Source organism: Carassius auratus, unplaced genomic scaffold (genome assembly GCF_003368295.1).
Source record: "Carassius auratus strain Wakin unplaced genomic scaffold, ASM336829v1 scaf_tig00002331, whole genome shotgun sequence".
NCBI lineage: Eukaryota > Metazoa > Chordata > Actinopteri > Cypriniformes > Cyprinidae > Carassius > Carassius auratus.
Genome location: NW_020523440.1, coordinates 67466 through 90021, shown reverse-complemented (window position 1 = coordinate 90021; position 22556 = coordinate 67466). Strand labels below are relative to the sequence as shown.

The window sequence follows — 22556 nt, the reverse complement described above, 5'->3', positions numbered from 1 at the left end:
CACATTGAAAATCTGGGATATAGAAATGTATTTAGCCTGGATAAAAGAGATCAAATAAAAACAAAGACAAGTTAGAATATTCTAGGTCATAAAATAAAAATTATTATTATTTATTTATTTTATTTTATTTTTTTCTATTAAAGGTCAGCTGTTTTTGATTCCACTGAAGTACAAAATGGTCTTTGAGACATTCTCAAATTATACTCATTAGCTTTTACAAAGACATGTGGTGGTGTTATCTAAGCAAAAGATGGACAGAACTGACTACTCTGATCATGAATTTTTTAATGAGAAATGTAAAATAAAGTGCTTAAAATAAATGTGAATTGTGAGCATTGTTGGTCCCACGTGAAGGTGAAAATAATGTGAAACCAAATGTAGCCCAAAAGACCCAATATTTTAAATATAAGGTGCATACAGAAAGTATTCAGACCCATTTTTTCACATTTAATGATTTATTCTTTAATATTAATTTATGTATATATTTATTTTCCATATCCATTTACATCCAAATACTCTGTCTACACAGTAGGGACTAACAGATGAAAATTCATATGAAGTTGTAGGGAGTGCAGTTTGATGTGAACAGAAATAATAATTATTATTATTAAATGTCCTTGTGCAATCTCTATGACTTAATAAAGAATGTTGAAAATGTTTGAGTCTAGCTTGTCCTCTCTCTTTGCAGTTATCAGCTGTGGGGATCCTGGTCCAATTGCCAATGGAATTTACATTGGAAATGAGTTCATATTTAACAAAACCATCCACTTTCGCTGTAACCCTGGGTATGTGATGGAACCCCCTGGTTCATCTACTCTACGCTGCAGCAAAGATGGCACTTGGAATCAGACCAAACCAAGCTGCAGAGGTAACTTACAAACATACACGGTTCTCTCTGTGAAGGCAGAGAGGGCAGAATTTCCTGTCACTCTGCAAACAGCATCACGAGAGCTTTTAAAATATATACTAATATTGTGGAGTTCTTCGCAACTTCAAAAGCCTTTCAGATGTTTTTGATCTTTGTTTTTTTTTTTTTTTTGACTTGCCTGGCAAAGTGAGATTATTCACTTATGAACTCCAAGGAGATGTTGCCATGAAATGTGTAGGATCTATGTTATCAGATGTCAAAATGAAATTAGCAAGTGGTGCAATGCAGACAGCTCAGCCTCCTCACGATCGGTTCTAGAAAATATCATATATATATATATATATATATATATATATATATATATATATATATATATATATATATATATATATATATTATTTTATTTTTATTTTTATTTTTTTTATTTTTTTTCTGATGCAGGAAGAAATGTGATAGATGTTTAATATTCAGAGCGATTTTAGTACGTAATCCCATTAAGTCATCGTTTCCTCCCATAAGCAATACACTTCCTCCCATTAGCAAATGGAACGTAATGATCAAGGAAAGAAAATAAATAACTCTAATCCCCTTGTTAGCATACTCTTCTTTCAGATCTCCCTTTTCTGCATCTAAACAAGTGAAAGGAGGAGGTGCTGGGTTTGCACACATCTTCCGTCAGTAATAATGATGGTGATGAAATCAGAGCTGTCGGCTGTTCAGAATTCCTTTTAAAATGCATTTCAGATCCATTCCTTTAGTTTGAACTGAGGTAGCAAACAGAATATGGAATTTGAATTTGAATATAGGACAGTCTAAATAATATCTAAATAAAGGTAGGTGTAGGTTTTAATGCTACATGACATGGGGTATTTCCAGAAACATTACTTTATATTGATAACCAATGTTTAAAAAGCCACCTATAGAGGTTTGTATTTAATTTATATATGTGTAGTTGAGATGAAATATTTTCAGACACATCCTGCAGTGTGATGTGCTATGTAAAAACACTTTTCTTATTATAGCATAATGATTAGTCACACAGCATTTATAAACAAATTAATTTCACCTAAGGACCCTTCATGATGGCAAAAAGGTGATCAATAACAGTGCAAAATGTACAAGGCATGGTGTTCAGTTGCAGCAACAAAAATATTCAGTTAATGCATTCTTATAGATTTTATTGTAACATTTAGTTAATGTCAATAAATAAATAAATAAATAAATAAGTAATAAAAAATGGTGTAAAGCATCAGTTGACAATGGTGAAAGTCCATTTCCATAATGCGTTAATTTATGTCAAATTTTGATGTTAGTATTTATTTTTTAAAGGTTATCTGAATGCAATACTTTTACCCTAAAATGTGTTTCAATGTCGTTTCTTTTTTTCTTTTCTTTTTTGATGGTATTAAAAATATGTGCAATCAGTTAAAGATGTATTCTACGTACAGTGTCACTGAGTAAATTTTGACATAATTAGTCAAATTATTAATTTAATTATGTGTTTTCTTACAAAACTTGGATTAATGAAAATCTTTAGCTGTGAGAGTGTTAAATTTATTTAAATTGCAATGCAATTTCAATTACAGGACTCTATCCAGTGATCATTGGACTATCCCAGTTCCACTCAATGAAAAAAAGGGGGCCAATTATTAAATACTGAATACTTTTGTGGTGGTGTTTTTCAGTCATCATGTGTGGCCAGCCACCAGCTATACCCAATGGGCGAGTGGAGGGCTCAGACCTGCAGTGGGGTTCAAGTGTTACCTACAGCTGCTTTGAAGGATACCAGTTGTCCTCTCCTGGAATAGCCACATGTGAAGGGAACGGCATATGGCGTGGCGAAATCCCTCAGTGTCTGCGTAAGTACTGTTATGTTCCATTGACAGAAAACAAAATTAAACTCCATTAACACATCCATGAAAAGATCCAGCATATACGGATGATAATGATCCTGTGAGGATAAAAGTACAGTCTGTTTTGTGCTAAGCTAACACTTTCTGTAGTATGCTCTAACATTTAAGAAAAAATAAAAATAATAAAATAACTAATAACCACCTAAACACATATTCTTCAGTATTAATAATATAGCAAGATCTCTACCATCTTGACATTTTTCTGCCATCACACCATTCATACCATCATAGCGCCCAGCTGTAAATCCACATATGGGCCAAAAGTTGATATTTTCTGTGGCGACTGTTGTTGTCTTTAGAGTATTGTGTCACTATGATGGAAGGTCCATGGCTTGACTGAAATTGTGTGAAATGCAGCTACACCACATCACAAAACCAGTTTTGACATTTTCAATACAAGTGTCAACACATCACAAATGGATCCCTCAAGTAGCCTGGCTTTCCAGCATGCAGCGTGAGAAGTACGAGGTGCATGCAGAGAATCACTGTTAAATCCTTCTAGCTTTTATTGAAAGCCTTTGACACAATGTTACAACAAAAATCCTTGTTAAAAGTGACAGAAAAAAGAAACCTTATTGTAAGTACACACACCAAGAAGTATTATTATATGAAAAAGAGCAGGGCTAGTTGTCTGATGGAGAAGATGTCAGGAAGACTGCGTATATCTCAGTAAGTAAAGTTTGGAGGCAAAAGACACAAATGCTTGTTTTCTCCAGAAGTGGTTTTGTATGCTGCTTTGAAACTTGTTGAAATCAAACTTGTCGATCAATACCTTTGATCATCTAAACTAAATTTAGAAAAGTCCATTAACTAGGACTTTTGCCTCAATAAGTTCCTAATTTGCTGCTTATTGACAGTTAGTAAGGAAATTGTTACAGTAATTTAGGTATTGGGTAGGATTAGGGATGTAAAATATGCTCATGCAGAATAAATATCACATTGTACATGTATTTGATACAAAAATAATTAAATTAAATAATTGATTAAATCAAATGGGGGGAAAAAAGATAAATTGTAACTATATTTTCATGTTTTCTCAAGCAAAGCAGATTGTTGAAGTCCACTGAAAACATATCTTCATAGACAATCATAGCAAACAAATGAATCCGTTTGATCTGATCATTTGACAGCACACTTGATCAAACAAATCAGTCTAATCAATTTCTGAGGGTTTTTATTATTCCTTTGCATTTCCAATGCTTGACTATCTTGTTTTAATGACAGTCTACTGCATATACTGTATACACACACACACACACACACACACACACACACACACACGCACACACACACACTCATGTTTGATTTCTGTGAAAAGTGAGGACATCCCATAGGCATAATGGTGGTACACACACACACACACACACCCATATATATATATATAATTCCTTTACAGCCATGTTATGTGGAGATCCAGGCACTCCTGCAGAGGGCTTCATAGAGGGCCGGCAGTTCACCTACAAATCCGAGGTGTCATTCTACTGCAGACCTCCATTCCTGCTGGTGGGCTCCTCAAGAAGAGTTTGTGAGGCGGACGGTTCATGGAGTGGAATACAGCCTTCATGCATTGGTGATCCACTATTTACCTTGAATAAAAGCAATGCAATTCCACTGCCATGTGATACATAAATATTGATTTATATATTTAAATACATTCTTCTAAAATATGTGAATGTCTGTTTATAGATCCAACCAACAATGCATGTAAGGATCCCGGAACCCCAGCATACGGAATTCCAGTCCAGGCTCAGGGATTTGAGGTGAGAACAAATGACATTCAATAATTTCCTGTCCTTTAGTTGAGTAAATAACAGCTTTTGTTTCTTTGGTTTCAGGGTTTCAGTCCCAATAATGTAATTCTCTTTTTTCAGGTTGGAAGTAAAGTTTTCTTCAGATGTCGGAAAAACTATCACATCCTCGGCTCAACAACAAGAACGTGTTTAGAAAATTTAACATGGAGTGGGATACAACCAGAGTGTGTTGGTAAGCATCAATATATACAGATTGTGTTCCAAAAGCTAGTGAGCTGCCCATGCTGGCAGCATCTTAGTGCCTTGAGCATGAAAGCTATTCTGAGAAACCTTCTTTAGGCCAAATTCTAAATTAACTTTGCTTGTATCCATTGCACAGAGGACAATGTAAAAAAAAAAAAAAAAAAAAAAAAAATATATATATATATATATATATATATATATATATATATATATATATATATATATATATATATATATATATATAATATATATTAATAATAAAATCAAACCAAGTTGGGGAAGATATAAGACTCTTAGATATTAAAAAAAATTCTAAAAATAAAAAACTGATTATAAATAGAAGATTTTCCACATTGAGTGTATCTACGTATCATTTTACCGCCCACACACTATGATAGTTTTGCTAGAACTTTATTTTAAGGAACAATTCTCACTATTAACTAGCTTGCATAATACTAGCCTATCAGCTGTTTATAAGTACTTATAAAGCACATATTAATGCCTTATTCTGGGTGAACATATTGTAGATCCCTTAATCATACACCATTCCTAAACTTAACAACTACCTTACTAACTATTAGTAAGTAGCAAATTAGGAGTTTACTGAGGCAAAAGTCATAGTTAGTAGTTAGTTAACAATGAGAATTGGACCTTACTAAATATATATTGCTGTTGTCATCATTTCCAGTCAAAACACGTTTTGCACTGATTGACTTGGAGTTGCTTCAGGTTTATTCCAAACTTTTAAATATCTCTTATGCAATGTATCTCAAATATCTCTTTAAATATCTCATATGCAATGCATCTATCAGGTCGCGATCATCTCACAAAGCATATATTGGCCTCTGCTTTCAGTCCTCTATTGTCATGCCATCTCCATTTACTGTTAGCGCCCAGAAAATCTAGTCTAAAAGCTGAAGTTTTAGCTTAGCAACATGCTAACAGCAAACTCTATTGAAATCAGTTGGGAGTGAGATATGATATTTGCTATGTGAAGAACACTATTTGCTACCAAAGTAGGGCACTTATGAGGTTCCATTTCACTGAGCATACTGCCTCAAAAAGAAGATTCTCGTGTAGGTGTCTGAAAGCAAGTCAGTTCCTTAGGTTTAGGAACACAGCCATAGCGTTAAATCAGAAACAAGATGTGTGATTGATGATGTACTATCAGGAAAACAAAGTAGGTGAGGATAGTGAGACCGAGAGAGAGAGAGAGAGAGAGATCTTTACACAGGAAATTACTGCAGAAGGGTATTGTTTGAAGAAGTACAGATTATTTCAGAGTTAGGAAGGCTGAGGGTGCTAATGTTAAAGATGCTGACAGCTTAGCTGAGAGAAGTTTGCTCTTGCAAATCTACTTTTTGATAGAAGTTCTCTGAGCAGTGTCATGCACTTGATCCTTGCCACTGTCCCAGTGATGATCTAAAGCTGTATGTGTGAATTCCACGTTGTGATTCTTTTATATTGAAATGATTCCTGGAAGAGAAACAAATGTGGCCAAAATAATTAAAGTCAGCTGAGTCTAAACAGCTTGTACATAAATTTGAGATACGTGAACCACTTTGACAGAGCGCCCCACCAAATCCTTAGGGCATCTTGCCTGTGTAAAGCAGTCAAACTGTCAGAAGCTGAGAGGCTGTGAGAATTGAGTTGACAAAAGGTGAGGTGTGAGGACATGGCTCATATATTATGGAAAATGGGAGCACTCAAGTCATGTCCCAGAATGTTTCTGTCAGGGGTGTGGCTTTATCTCAACTGTTCTTAAGTATGAAGCTGAGACTCCACTCGAAATATTTCTGATACAGCTTTTATTGCAGGGATTTTAAGGGATGCTCTAGTCAGAATTTTTAAATGTATTACAGATTATCAATTTCCTGTCGTCAGAAGCAGCTGATACCAATAATATATTTTTTTATATGAAACCCTATAACTGTAACTTTGTTGAAAATTCAATGCTCAGATATACATTTCAAACAACAACGCTGGCTCAAATGATAAAACTATTATACAGTCATGGCCAAAAATATTGGCACATTTGGAAGTTGTGATCACAGAAGGGGGATGAGAAACTGAACTGTTAATCCTTTTGATCTTTTAATAAAAACAAATAAAAAATAAATAAAAAAATCACAAAAATCTGAAAATATCATGGGGGAAATATCATAATGAAATTAATGTTTTTCAAAAAATACGTTGGAGACAATTATTGGCACCCCTAGAAATTATTTTGAGCAAAATATTTCTGAAGTTTATTCTCATTCATATTAAAAATTTTGAGCACTCCATGGTGATTATGAACATGAACTTATCCAGCCATGGTTTCCTGTTTCTATGAAATATAAATAGGAGGGAAAACAAAGCCCAAATGCCTTTAATCATCCATCACAATGAGAAAAAACTAAGAATATATTTCTGATGTGCAGCAAAAGAAAATTGAGCCTCACAAATTGGTGAAGTGGCTTTAAGAAAAGAGCTAGAGCAATGAAAATTCACATTTCCACTATAGTGGCAATAATTAAGTGGCAATAATTAAGAATTTCCAATTCCACAGCTGGAGAACTCCAGAAAATAGTTGAGTCTCATAGTGGGTCAGAAAACCTTTAAAAAAATTTCAAACAGTACCTACATCACCACATGTTGTTTGGGAGGGTTTCAAGAAAATTTTTCCAAGTTCATCCAAAAAAATCCAGCATATTCAGTTATCAGACATTACTGCAACTTCAAATGGGACTGGCTTGTATGGTCAGATGAAACTAAAAAAGAGCTTTTAAGCAGCAAACACTTAAGATGGGTTTGGTGAACACAGGAATAAAAAGTACCCCATGTGTACAATGAAATATACAACTGTATTTTTTTTTATGTCGTGGGCCTATATTTTTGCTGGAGTTCCTGGACGTCAAGTAACAAGTAACTAATAGATCATCATGGAGGTGATGTGTAACCCTTGCAATGGATCTATGAGGAGTCATAAAATTTACGGCATAAAAAATAAATGTGACTTCTGCACCACGTATATGTTATTTTATTTGTGTTATCAAATTAATGAAATAAACAAAAAAATACATGAAATCATTATCTAGAATTTAAGCTGTAAATAAGGTATATGTAGTTTATGTGTCCTAATATCAGTAGCGATCTCATAATATGTCCACCTTAGTTCAAATAAGCCACACACACACACACACACACACACATATATATATATATATATGTGTGTGTGTGTGTGTGTGTGGCTTATTAATGTGTCCTAATATCAGTAGTGATCTCATAATATGTCCACCTTAGTTCAAATAAGCCACACACACACACATATATATATGTGTGTGTGTGTGTGTGTGTGAGTGTGGCTTATTTGAACTAAGGTGGACATATTATGAGATCACTACTGATATTAGGACACATAAACTACATATATCTTATTTACAGCTATATACACATTACAGAAACATTACTGAACATAACACTAAACAAATAGATACAGATGCAAGACAAGCAATTTAAACAATTTCTCAGGTTCTAGGTATATATGTGAAAGTAAAATTAATACAATTATGATGGGGTCTTATTATGTCTTTCCTATAGAACATATGAAGACTTTATTTTGATGCTCCATTTGAGACATTCTACCTACTAACTTCTCAACCATATTTCAAGACTCTCTTCTTAATATTTGCTAACAATTTACAACATGTAATTGCAAATTAATAATAAGAGTTAGTTGGCATGCCATTACAAAGTTACTTAAAGGTAGTAGAATGATGTTTTAAGTGGACTATCAAAATGTGAATCCCAAAAAATTAACATATTAAAAGAAAGAAAGAAAGATGGCATGAAAGTGGTACTTAAGTCTGACCATTAGGCTCATTTCCTCGGAATCACCAAAATACTTTGGTTTATGGAATTGCCCATTGGAAGAAATACTGGCTCCAATATGGTTTATCAGTTGGAACATCACTTATTGTTTCTTTCTCTTTCATTTTCAGCACATGCCTGTAGACAGCCTGAGACCCCATCTCATGTAGACGTAAAGGCTATAGACCTGCCTACTCTAGGTTACACACTCATGTATACATGCCAAGATGGTTTCTACTTATCTGGAGGATCAGAGCACAGGACCTGCAAAGCAGATGGGAGGTGGTCAGGCAAACCTCCAGTCTGCAAAGGTACTGAAATATCAGGGCTAATTTAGGCATGGAGTAGGTTTAAGGGATGTAAAATATATTCATGTGGGATAAAGCATTAATAATTGCTTTATAAATGCTAAAAACAGCCAATATGCTAGTAATGTAAATGCAAGTTCATAGTGAGAATTGATCCCTAAACTACTGTGTTACAATATTTGTACAATTTAAGATTAAATATATAGACATGATAGTAGTGCCTCCATTTATAAATGTACAGTATGTAAGATTTTCATGTCTGTCAAACTGTTGTAGCAGTGACTCATTCTCAGAAAAATTACAGCAAGAAACTTTGATTAACTGTCATTACCACTGTACAGGTTTTATCCACAAATGTCACATGATCAATTATTTGCTCTATTTTCTAGTTGGACCCAAAATAAACAGCAAATCAAATGAGGATCCAGACCTGCAGAAAAACAAGATTCGTGGTATAAAACCTTTTAAGTTCCCCTTATATGATCCATATTGCAGTCATCAAAATAAACTTGGCCTACATGAAGTTGAACTGTGGTCATTGGAAATAATGGGCATGTCATGTTGCATTTTTAAGAAAAAAAAAAAGTAAATGTCAGAGTAACAAATATAAAGGTGAAGTGTGATTATTATTTTTTTTGGTGTTAAAATATGATGATTTGACAAATCAAATTTGTAGGTGTTGTATTGTTTGGGAAGCATGTTTAAATATTGTTTTTGCAATTCCATTCAGTGCTGCTAGTACTATTTATTTTTATTTTTATTTTTTATTTTTTTTAAGTCAATTAAATCAGCTCATTTACCAGTATGATGTTCATCACATTCTTGTTCCACTAATATCTAAACACCAAACATAAAGTGTCTACATTTTTATGCATTTGTTTAACAACATACAATTAATGTTTCATCATTGAAGGAAAGAAAAGTCTTTCTTTATATATATATATATATATATATATATATATATATATATATATATATATATATATATATATTGTTGCCTTAGCAGTTATGTTCATACATTTCCACGTGTTACACATATGTAGAAATGTTTTCTGTATGTGTTGTTTAGTTCCTGCAGACGTGTTCTCTTTAAACTCTGGGTGGGCTGGATTCTATGAGTATCTGGGAAAGAGACAGGCTGCCTCAGTAACAGTCAATGCATTCAATGCCACCACCAGCCGGGTCAACGTCACTCTTCTGGAGCAGAGTGGGGTGCACATCAAACTCTCTGGTAAGTTCGAGTTTTCTGCTAGGTTTTGAAGACACCATGTTCACTGAAGACTCTAGGGCTGGGTGATGGATATATTGTATGACTAAACATCTGTCAGTCGGTAGAAATTTTGCTATACTTTTTATACCTGTAAATATATTCCACTTATATCAGTGGGCATGACTACTTTTAGGTTACACTTGATCACAGTAAGAAACATAGAATGTTATCAAGGAGTGTTGATAGTGACAACATAGAAACCAAGTTATTTGTGGATGAGTATAAAAAAAAGTGAACTGAAATGTGGTCAGCTGCTGCGGTAACAAGATGACTTTCCATTGATCCAACTGTTATCTTCCTTGAACATTTTAGGAGTCTGTTCTTACATATTAAACATGCTGAAAGAGAAGGATTTTCTTACTTTGATGGGAGATGGATTATGGAATGATATGGAATAATGGAATTAGCATTGCATCTTATTTCTTCAGTGCTGAGATTACATCCGATTTCTTACTTGAACTGAAAAGGCTATATTGCTATGGATGATTTCCACATCTTTCTTTGCCCTAGTCCTACACCAAAAATAAACAGACAGCAGGTTTCTGAAAGAAATGTAGATAATGGAAATTGTTGGTTATTTTAGTTTACCTTACCTTACTTTTCCTTATAAGGTTTCTTCTTCTTCTTCTTCTTCTTCTTCTTCTTCTTCTTCTTCTTCTTCTTCTTGCAGGTACTTACAAGAAAGAAGAAAATCATCTTTTATTAAAAGTTTACCAGATAAGAGGCCCAACAGAACAATATTTTAGCAAATTCAAAAATGATAACTGGGCAATGGATGGATATGTGAGTATTACAAAAGTGGTAATAATAAGTTAATAAACCATTATATTTTAAACGGTTATGTGATTTCCTAAATTTGAATTGCATATATATATATATATATATATATATATATATATATATATATATATATATATATATATATATATATATATATATATATATATATATAATTTATTTTTTTCTACAGGTTACCACAGAAACTGAGAAAAAAATGTTTGTTTACCAAGGGCACATTCACAGCAAGGATTTTGGGAAGTTTCAGCTAACAAGACAAGGTAGATTGATAAATACTGTGTGTGTGTGTGTGTGTGTGTGTGTGTGTGTGTATATATATATATATATATATATATATATATATATATATATATATATATATATATATATATGTTAGTACATTAATTAGTATTAGAATTGATAATGGTTATAGATTTTGTAATTATTTAATTTATGATTCTGAATCAGGCAGGTCGTAATTTCACATTTTTTACTCTGAATTCTCCGTCAGGTCTTATTACCACAGATATGGATCCATCTAATCCTTACTACAGCACAAACAGCAGTTCTGTGGCAGCTGCCATTCTAGTGCCCTTTTTTGCTCTTATTTTATCAGGGTTTGCCTTTTACCTCTACAAACACAGGTAAGAGGAACTGACTTTGTCTAGTGTGTTGATGTTATTTGTCCGTAATGAAAGTGAATCAGCATTGTGTCACTGCAGTGATAGGAAACTCTTTGCCAAGCCATTCATTGTGACTGATATTGTATCTGCCTAAAAATAGTTAGCAATTAAAATCTCTTAAAATACCAATGAGTTCTAATCAAGTCTATGTTTAAAAAGCAGCATGGGAGTTTTCCTTTGCACACAAAAGAGTTTGACAAAGTTGTCATGAAACATGACAGTTATCCAATATTAAAATCAAAAAAATAAAAATTGGCAGGGCTCTATCACAAGGCACAGATGACAATGAGAGGCCCAAAGACCCGGCAGTCTCCAGGTAAGTTACCGGAAGCTAATGCCACAGGCAACGAGCCCTTTACAACCTCACCTTCATTGTCTACATTTTATTTTCTCATCTCGTCTGAGTCATGGCAGAGCACAGAAATTATGGGAAATTAAGTGACTTGCATTACTTCTAGTAGTCTTATATTAGAAGGTAAATTCTGTCAAACCTAATTTGATCAACTAAAAGACATCCTGTTTATTTCTGTTTGTGTACAATTGCCACCGGAATATCATGAGAATTGTGTCTGATGTGGTGACACGTCAGTGTCTGTTAGTCAGTGGAAATACGAACTGGGCGTGGGATATAGGTTATTTATTTAGATTTATTTGGACCCTACAATTTGACCGGATTTTAGATCATGAAGTAGTGACCTTTTTTTTTTTTAATTATTGTTGGTAAGAAGCAGCAAAGTTTCCAGTTGGAGAGAAAATTTAAAACTGATATGATCTGATATGATCAAAATAGCATACTACTATACACATACATATAGTAGAATACCTAGATTATCAAATACATTTGCCAAAATGAATTTTACAACAGAGCATAATGCACTTGGAATGGTAATACAAAATGCACTCCATTTGATCTCACATTTCAGTATGCTAAATTAATTGAAAATAATTACAGCATATTTTTTCTTAACTCATTATTTGATGAGATCAGCCAAGAGTTTTACTCAAAATTTAAATCAAATGTAAAAAAATATGTCATGTGACAAACACAACAATGCTTTAAAATGCAGCATAGTGCTGAAATGTGTACTATTTGGGGAAAAAGTAGGCAATGATACAGCATATACCACAGAGTATGCTATTATTCCATAGGCATTGTTTCACCATAAATGTTTCAAGCAGTATTATGCCACATTATCTCCTGACCTCTTTGTCAAGACCTCATCACATTACATTTGAAAATCAAGCAAGGGGCCTCCTCTCATCCTCTTTGAAAAATATACTGCATTTATTATTTTGCATTCAGTGTTGCGAAAAAAAAAATATCCCTAAAGTAGAAGGTCAAGTCGACCACAATACATTGTGAGATACAGTGTTCCAAGTAGTAAGGATATTTCTATAAAGGACACAAGCCATATGGACTGCTTTTATAATGCTCTCACAGTGCTGTGGATAACAGGACAGCTGCTCAGACATTCAACATAATATTAACATTTATGTATACAGTATATACTAACATTTAGGTTTTCCTGGAAGAATGTATAGGGTTAAAAATGACATAAGAGTGGGTAAATGCCCAAATTTCAATTTTGTGATGAACAGCTTCTGTTTTAGAATGAAAAATATTCAGTTGGTTTGTATATATATATATATATATATATATATTAGGGGTGTAACGATACGCGTATTCGTATTGAACCATTCGGTACGACGCTTTCGGTTCGGTACGCGGTACGCATTATGTATACCGAACGGTTCGTTGGAGTATTTAATTATATTTGAAAAAAAAAAAAAAAAAGAGAGAGAGAGAAATATAATGATATGCGTTCAACAAGGTAGCCCAATAACCCAAACAACGTAACAGGCAACGCCCCTGACACTCCCGAAGAAGAAAAAAAACACCATCTTATATGTTTATGTTAGGCTACTCAGCAGGCGCTCGCTCACTCAGTACGCGCTGAAGGCTCGTTGCAAAATAGCCAATGTGTTTAACAGACTAGAAATGAGAAGATCCTCCAATAACCAACAGGTCTGGTGTTTGGGTGCACTTTGGATTCCCTTTAAGCTATAATGGTGATGGCAAGAGAGTGGTTTCCTTTCCAAAGCGCTCGGGCAGAAGCGCTCATGAGGCGTCTGTCTTTGCTAAGCAACAATGACGTGCTCTCTCCATGAGACGCGGAAATTTCAGCGAAGGATAAATGGATTTGCAGCTCTAAAAATCGCTTGCAGTAGCTCTGCTACTAAATTTATTTCAAAATTGCAATCCATATACAACTATGATCAGCTGATCCTTCATCTTGGCTGAGCTCTCAACGTTGTTACGGGAAAGGATGAAGCTGATTGGTTGGTTCTTGTCACATGACCCGCGGTGCGCTTGCGGCATTCTGAAAAGTTGAGATGTTTTTACATTTTGCTGTATCTAAAACGTATCGAACCGAACCGAACCGAACCGTGACATCAGTGTATCGTATCGAACCGAACCGTGAATTTTGTGAACCGTTACACCCCTAATATATATATATATATATATATATATATATATATATATATACACAGTATTGTTCAAAATAATAGCAGTACAATGTGACTAACCAGAATAATCAAGGTTTTGCGTATATTTTTTTTATTGCTACGTGGCAAACAAGTTACCAGTAGGTTCAGTAGATTCTCAGAAAACAAATGAGACCCAGCATTCATGATATGCACGCTCTTAAGGCTGTGCAATTGGGCAATTAGTTGAATTAGTTGAAAGGGGTGTGTTCAAAAAAATAGCAGTGTGGCATTCAATCACTGAGGTCATCAATTTTGTGAAGAAACAGGTGTGAATCAGGTGGCCCCTATTTAAGGATGAAGCCAACACTTGTTGAACATGCATTTGAAAGCTGAGGAAAATGGGTCGTTCAAGACATTGTTCAGAAGAACAGCGTACTTTGATTAAAAAGTTGATTAGAGAGGGGAAAACCTATAAAGAGGTGCAAAAAATGATAGGCTGTTCAGCTAAAATGATCTCCAATGCCTTAAAATGGAGAGCAAAACCAGAGAGACGTGGAAGAAAACGGAAGACAACCATCAAAATGGATAGAAGAATAACCAGAATGGCAAAGGCTCAGCCAATGATCACCTCCAGGATGATCAAAGACAGTCTGGAGTTACCTGTAAGTACTGTGACAGTTAGAAAACGTCTGTGTGAAGCTAATCTATTTTCAAGAATCCCCCGCAAAGTCCCTCTGTTAAAAAAAAGGCATGTGCAGAAGAGGTTACAATTTGCCAAAGAACACATCAACTGGCCTAAAGAGAAATGGAGGAACATTTTGTGGACTGATGAGAGTAAAATTGTTCTTTTTGGGTCCAAGGGCCACAGGCAGTTTGTGAGACGACCCCCAAACTCTGAATTCAAGCCACAGTACACAGTGAAGACAGTGAAGCATGGAGGTGCAAGTATCATGATATGGGCATGTTTCTCCTACTATGGTGTTGGGCCTATTTATCGCATACCAGGGATCATGGATCAGTTTGCATATGTTAAAATACTTGAAGAGGTCATGTTGCCCTATGCTGAAGAGGACATGCCCTTGAAATGGTTGTTTCAACGACAATGACCCAAAACACACTAGTAAACGGGCAAAGTCTTGGTTCCAAACCAACAAAATTAATGTTATGGAGTGGCCAGCCCAATCTCCAGACCTTAATCCAATTGAGAACTTGTGGGGTGATATCAAAAATGCTGTTTCTGAAGCAAAACCAAGAAATGTGAATGAATTGTGGAATGTTGTTAAAGAATCATGGAGTGGAATAACAGCTGAGAGGTGCCACAAGTTGGTTGACTCCATGCCACACAGATGTCAAGCAGTTTTAAAAAACTGTGGTCATACAACTAAATATTAGTTTAGTGATTCACAGGATTGCTAAATCCCAGAAAAAAAAAAATGTTTGTACAAAATAGTTTTGAGTTTGTACAGTCAAAGGTAGACACTGCTATTTTTTTGAACACACCCCTTTCAACTAATTGCCCAATTGCACAGCCTTAAGAGCGTGCATATCATGAATGCTGGGTCTTGTTTGTTTTCTGACAATCTACTGAACCTACTGGTAACTTGTTTGCCACGTAGCAATAAAAAATATACTAAAAACCTTGATTATTCTGGTTAGTCACATTGTACTGCTATTATTTTGAACAATACTGTATATATATATATATATATATAAATATATATTTTTTTTTCTTTTTTTTTTTTTTTCTTGTCCTAAATTTGTAATTTAACCCGGCTAACACATTTGTCACTTCCCATTGTTAGAAGAGGACATCAAGATCTTTTGTTTTAAGTTTTATCTAACATGTTTAATGTTTATGTTGTTCTTCCATAATGGAAATTACACTGGAATGTGTTGTAATAAATGTAAAAATGGCTTTGAAAGTAGTCCCTATTCTCTATTACCATTGACTGTCTTTGTGTTTCCACCTTTCCAGAACAAGACCAAAAATTCAGTACAACGGATATGCAGGTCACGAGAACACTAATGGACAAGCTTCATTTGAAAATCCCATGTATGATACAAACATGAAACCAACAGAGGCTAAAGCTGTGAGGTTTGATACGACCCTCAATACAGTCTGCACAGTAGTATAGCCTTCATGATCAGCTCTGGACCGACCCGCCTCATGGTTAAGCAGTGGAGCAGTGGGTACCAGACACCAATACTCCTTTACGACTGACTTCACTTTGCTTTACATGTTACTTTTGTCACAAGCATACAATGGACAAAACAAAACCAATGACTATGTTTTTTTAGAAAGAAAAAAAAGAAAGAAAGAAAACTTAAATCAACAACAACAAAATACATCAAAGAAAAAATACTTTTCAAAGAACGAAGCTCACTTAACGCCTGTTCAGCCAGAACTAAGGTCAACATTCTCTCTAGGATCTGTACTGTTCATGGCACTTAAGGATGAAGGTTTTTTTTTTTTTTATCTTTTTTTTTATTCCTCCTTTAAAAGACTTCCTGGGAAAGCTACAAAGCTGTTGACACAATGTATTTTCTTCAGTGAAGACAAACCACAAAACGAGAAAGCAACTGGACTACTGTGGCTTAGCACACTTAATAGATCTCCACCAAGAAGGTGACAAAATGCTACAAGAAACACTCACCTCCAGATGGAGGATGGAACTCAACCGCTGCGTTGAAAAAAAGAATAAACTTTATTGCACAAATTTTGCACTAGAATGAAATGGATATTAAATCAATGTATTGGAAGAAACAAAAAATAATATACAGGGTTTTATTGACCATATGTATATTAACATAAACCCATATCCACAGAGAGCATGATGTCATGCTACACCTATCAAGAGAGACTGAATTTATTTTTAAAATGAAGTTCTGTTTATGTTTACAAGGTGATAAGGACACAATTGAATCATTTTTGGTTGCTTTTTAATGCATTCCTCATACTTCACATTGCACACGTTGTACTGTTCCTTCATGGTGTGTCCAATCACTTGCTTGGACTAGCATATGCTGACAAATTACATTTCATTTTTACGTTGGAAATCATAACAGCTTTACTCACAATTTGCCGTATCACCAATTTGCTTTCATTACGTATCAAATATACCTCTAGTTCAGAACATGACTGTATTTTGATGGCGCAGATTTTGAGTTTATCAACTCTGTGTGGATGCCTATACAAGATTTATCTTAGCCCACAAGTTGATGATTTTTTTTTTTTTTTTTTTTTTTTTTTTCTGAACCAGTGTGCATCTCTCATGCCCATTAGAACGAAAATCAGTGGGGTTAAAATCAAACTTACTCTTGAAGAAACACTGCCTTATTAGAATCAGAAGCATGACCAGGCCACACCGGTTCCCAATGACCCATATCATTCGTAAATTAACCTAGATGAAGATGGTAGGGCTGCTGGGGTGCATATTCACTGTGATTTAAATGTCATGAACACGCTGATTCTAGTGCATGTGCTAAAACTGTAAGTGCTCCCATTTTTCCACGTGAACAACATGATGCCTGATGTTTTCTCAATGCTATGTTACCATATGCACTTGCGTGCTACACATCGACAGCTTTGAGCATAAAATGTGCACAATGACATAGTTGTAGGCTCACTATCGGATATCATATAATTTTCACATTGATTGTATTTTCAATCAAAACCAGATTTTGTTTTCCATTGAGTCAAGATCTCAGATCGAACTGTTTCCATGTACATTGGTTTCGCCAGGTTGGCCTAAAGAGCGGAGTTGATTTTCACACTGCGGATGATCCACGTCTTGCCTTTTCTCAGGCTTGCTGCAATAATGTTTCTTTGTTTGGTTGCATTTTGTACAGTTTTGTTTCCTTCCGACTGTAAAATAGTTTCGCCACTGTCAAGCTGTAAAACTGCATTCAAACCAACAATCGTGCTACTGGCCATTTATCATTCGATCATGTGCTGCTGACTTGAAGTAGGTGCAAAAGATGTTTTTGTACAGAAATATATTTTTTATGCAGAATTTGTAAAATTATTAAATATGATGTACTTTTTTGATTAATGTAGGTAAAATTGTTAAAATAAATGTTTTTACTGTATAAAAATGTAAATTAATTGTTTATCTACCCATAAGTATATATCTACGGTTTCAGATTTTCCTACAAATGTCAATTTATATGAGCTTTTATGAAATACTCAGCTCGTATGAGTTCTTTGACATTAGCAAAATCATGAACCCTAGAGAACTGTACTGCAGATTGTTAAATGACAAATATTTTGAAAAGTATTATTTGAGATAAATATTAAACTTTTTCTTAAAGTACTCTTTATGTTGTTTCTTCAGTCACAAGTGAATTTCTTGACATATACTCTATCATGGTATACTTGTAGGTAGGGGATGTAAATAGTTGGCTTGAGAATTCAATTCTGTTACAATTCTTTACTAAAAGTAATGCATTGTGAAATCAGCATTTTCAGTAGAAAATATATAGGGAAGATATCAGGTAAATGTAAACTATTTTTGCCATTGAAATGTCCTTGAATTCACCCTACTGATAGGGGAATACAACCATAGAAACATAAAGAGAAAATGCTTATTTTATTATATAAACACAAAATAAAATATATTGCTGAGTAGTGACCAGCACTGTGTATTGAGAATTTGTGTTTTTTGATAAACTGATCTATTAACATTTCCCAATAGACATTAGATACTACTAATAATTATTTAATTTATTTGACTACTGAGAGCTCACTGTATGTGCGGATAACAGCTATGGGAACCACGTCTTTTTGGAATATCACATAATGGTAAAATAGGCTTAGATAACATTTTACCTCCAAAATCACAATATTAACCATAGAAGGAAATTATATATATATATGTATATATTTGTCAAGCAAATGTTAAGGGGGAATGTCTGCAGACTATAGAAAAACATTACTCTCTTGGCCATATAGTTTAGATAATAATATCCCAATACTCACCCAACACACTTTAACAGCATGTAGCTGTGATCAGCATAATTAAGTTCTCATTTGAGAGCAAAACAACGAACAACTTCAGGTGTGATACAAACAAAACTGTATTAATTACACTAAATACTTCAACATAGTCCAACATTAACACACACTTATTCTGGTAGAGGAATATAGTTAAAGCTGAAGCAGAGTGAATGATAAAAGCATAATGTTTAATTATTAGTAATAATTATAATAATTAGAATTATATAATATAATTATATAATATTCTATAATCCTGAAAGTAAATTTCAAACCAATCTCTATCTGACCCATCATGAGTACTTCAACGGTCAACAACATCTCCCGAGAGGACCTTGACAGCGCCATTGCTAATGGTATCAAGTTTGCACTTAAATTACAACAGAGTACTTTGGGTTCGGTTGTGGCCTCAACAGTAAAAGACGAGATAGGATCTATACTGACCCCAGCATTGCATGACCTACATATGGACATACAATTCTGTTACAAGCCTAAGAGCACAGCTCGAAAAGTTATGTAGCATGACAAAACAGACACGCAACCGGGTAAATTCTGTTCAGGCAGCTGCACGTGAGGATAGGAGTAAAGTTGCAAACTTGAGAAAACAGCTAAAACAAATTACCGATAAAATGACGGACATTGAGGACAGAAGCAGGAGAAACAACTTGCAACTGATGGGTTTACCAGAGGGGGTGGAGGGCTCTGACGCAGCCGGCTTTCTCAGTGCTAATATTTCCAAGTGGATTCCTGCACTGAAAGGCTGCATCATCAAGATTGATAACTCTCATCATTTTTATGACAGAAGAAAAAGTAACTCCTATTGGCCACATACTCTCATCTTTCGTACACTAAGATGGTAAGACAGGTTAGCAATCCTGAAAAGTGCATGGCAGGTGTAACCATTGAAATACACACAGGACAATGTCATGCTCTATTTTTTCCAGATTTTAATACAATCACTATGGTCAAGAGAAAGATCTTCAGCCCAATCCTGAAGAAGATGACAGCTCTGGATATACAGCCTTTTCTAATGTATCCAGCAGCAATTAAATTACGGCACAACAGTGAGCAGATGATGTTCGACTCTCCTCAGAAAGTGGACGATTTTATCAGCTCACAGCCGTAGAAGACGACATACAGGTGCTGGTCATATAATTAAAATGTCATCAAAAAGTTCATATATATTTTATTAATTCCATTCAAAAAGTGAAACTTGTATATTATATTAATTCATTACACACAGACTTATATATTTCAAATGTTTATTTATTTTCATTTTGATGATTATATCTGACAACTAAGGAAAATCCCAAATTCAGTATCTCAGAAAATTAGAATATTGTGAAAAGGTTCAATATTGAAGACACCTGGTGCCACACTCTAATCAGCTAATTAACTCAAAACACCTGCAAAGGCCTGTAAATGGTCTTTCAGTTTAGTTTTGTAGGCTACACAATCATGGTGAAGACTGCTGACTTGACAGTTGTCCAAAAGACAACCATTGACACCTTGCACAAGCAGGGAAAGACAAAAAAAAGGTAATTGCAAAAGAGTCTGGCTGTTCACAGAGCTCTGTGTCCAAGCACATATAGAGAGGCGAAGGGAAGGAAAAGATGTGGTAGAAAAAAATGTACAAGCAATAGGAATAGTCAGTGCTTCAAGAACCACTACGCACAGACGTATGCTAGACATGGGTTTCAGCTGTCGCACTCCTTGTGTCAAGCCACTCTTGAACAACAGATAGCGACAGAAGCGTCTCACTTCAAAAAGGACTGGTTTGCTGCTGAGTGGTCCAAAGTTATGTTCTCTGATGAAAGTAAATTTTGCATTTCCTTTGAAAATCAGGGTCCCAGAGTCTGGAGGAAGAGAGGAGAGGCAAACAATCCATGTTGCTTGAGGTCCAGTGTAAAGATCCACAGTCAGTGATGGTTTGGTGTGCCATGTCATCTGCTGGTGTTGGTCAACTGTGTTTTCTGAGGCCCTAGGTCAACACAGCCGTATACAAGGAAGTTTTAGAGCACTTCATGCTTCCTGCTGCTGACCAATTTTATGGGGATGCAGATTTAATTTTCCAACAGGTCTTGGCAACTGCATACAGTGCCAAAGCTACCAGCACCTGGTTTAAGGACCATTGTATCCCTGTTCTTAATTGGCCAGCAAACTCGCCTGACCTTAACCCCATAGAAAATCTATGGGGTATTGTGAAGAGGAAAATGTGAAATATCAGACCCAACAATGCCAAAGAGCTGAAGGCCACTGTCAGAGCAACCTGGGCTCTTATAACACCTGAGCAGTGCCAAAGACTGATCGACTCCATGCCATGCCACATTGCTGCAGTAATTCAGGTAAAAGGAGCCCCAACTAAATATTGGATACTGCACATGCTCATACTTTTCATGTTCATACTTTTCAGTTAGCCAAGATTTCTAAAAATCCTTTCTTTGTATTGGTCTTAAGTAATGTGAGGATTTGTGATTTTCCTTAGTTTTCAGTTATAATCATCAAAATTAAAAGAAATAAACATTTAAAATATATCAGCCTGTGTGTAATGATTGAATACAATATATGAGTTTCACTTTTTGAATGGAATTAGTGAAGAAAATCAACTTTTTGATGATATTCTATATGACCAGCACATGTATGTTGCAACTATGCAGAGCAACAGGAAGGCAATAGATACCATCTCAATCTCCTCTGTCCAGCGAGGGAAACTTGACAACCATGGTGGTGGTGGTGATCTTAACTGCCCAGGAGAGGAGAATATCAAGATTGGTTCAGTTGCTGTTTTTGCCATAATAAAGATTACAGCAGATAAAGAACAACACTGACAAATCAAGTGTCAAATTGCACAACTAAAGCCAACACTTACCACCATTATGGTGACATCAAACCAAACTATTACTTTTAAACAGACATCAACATCAATATCTAAACCTCTGCTTAAATCTTGTAAGTTATGGGATAATGTTCTAATAATTTTATTAATAAACATTTTTAGAATGTTTTTAGAGAACGTTATCCTATCTTTTGAGAGAACGTTTTGGGAACAAAAATGAAACTACCTGCTAAAAACATTGTTAGAACAATCCATGGTAATGTTGTTAGAACATATTAGAACAAAAAAATATTAGAAAAAAATTAAAGTTTGCAATTTGATTTTCAGTGTTGTTCTCTATCTGCTGTAATCTTTATTATGGCAAAAACAGCAAGAGAACATTTAGTTAGATGACGCTGGTTTCTTGCTGATGGTTAAGACATCATCATATATGTAGTCATCATATATTAACTGACTTGTGAAAAATGCTCCAAAAAAAAAAAAAAAAAAAAAAAATTCTTTGACAAATAGCAACTTTTTTTTTTCTTTTACAGTAACGCAAATAGTTACTTTCCCTGGTAACGAGTTACTTT

At 34.7% G+C, this 22556-nt stretch overlaps 1 protein-coding gene across 1 annotated transcript in view; it reads left to right on the top strand.

Annotated features, from left to right (window-relative positions):
• LOC113069715 (CUB and sushi domain-containing protein 1-like) overlaps window positions 1-16731 on the top strand; it is a 169664-nt gene extending 152933 nt beyond the window's left edge. Inside the window, exons 52-64 of the mRNA XM_026242837.1 lie at window positions 689-868; window positions 2554-2727; window positions 4178-4351; window positions 4468-4541; window positions 4653-4764; window positions 8759-8938; window positions 9325-9387; window positions 10005-10166; window positions 10876-10988; window positions 11176-11263; window positions 11494-11626; window positions 11925-11981; window positions 16131-16731. Coding sequence (XP_026098622.1) covers window positions 689-868; window positions 2554-2727; window positions 4178-4351; window positions 4468-4541; window positions 4653-4764; window positions 8759-8938; window positions 9325-9387; window positions 10005-10166; window positions 10876-10988; window positions 11176-11263; window positions 11494-11626; window positions 11925-11981; window positions 16131-16290 — 1670 coding nt within the window. The 3' untranslated portion in view covers window positions 16291-16731. The remainder of the gene's footprint in view (window positions 1-688; window positions 869-2553; window positions 2728-4177; window positions 4352-4467; window positions 4542-4652; window positions 4765-8758; window positions 8939-9324; window positions 9388-10004; window positions 10167-10875; window positions 10989-11175; window positions 11264-11493; window positions 11627-11924; window positions 11982-16130) is intronic.
• The last annotated feature ends 5825 nt before the right edge of the window (window positions 16732-22556 follow it).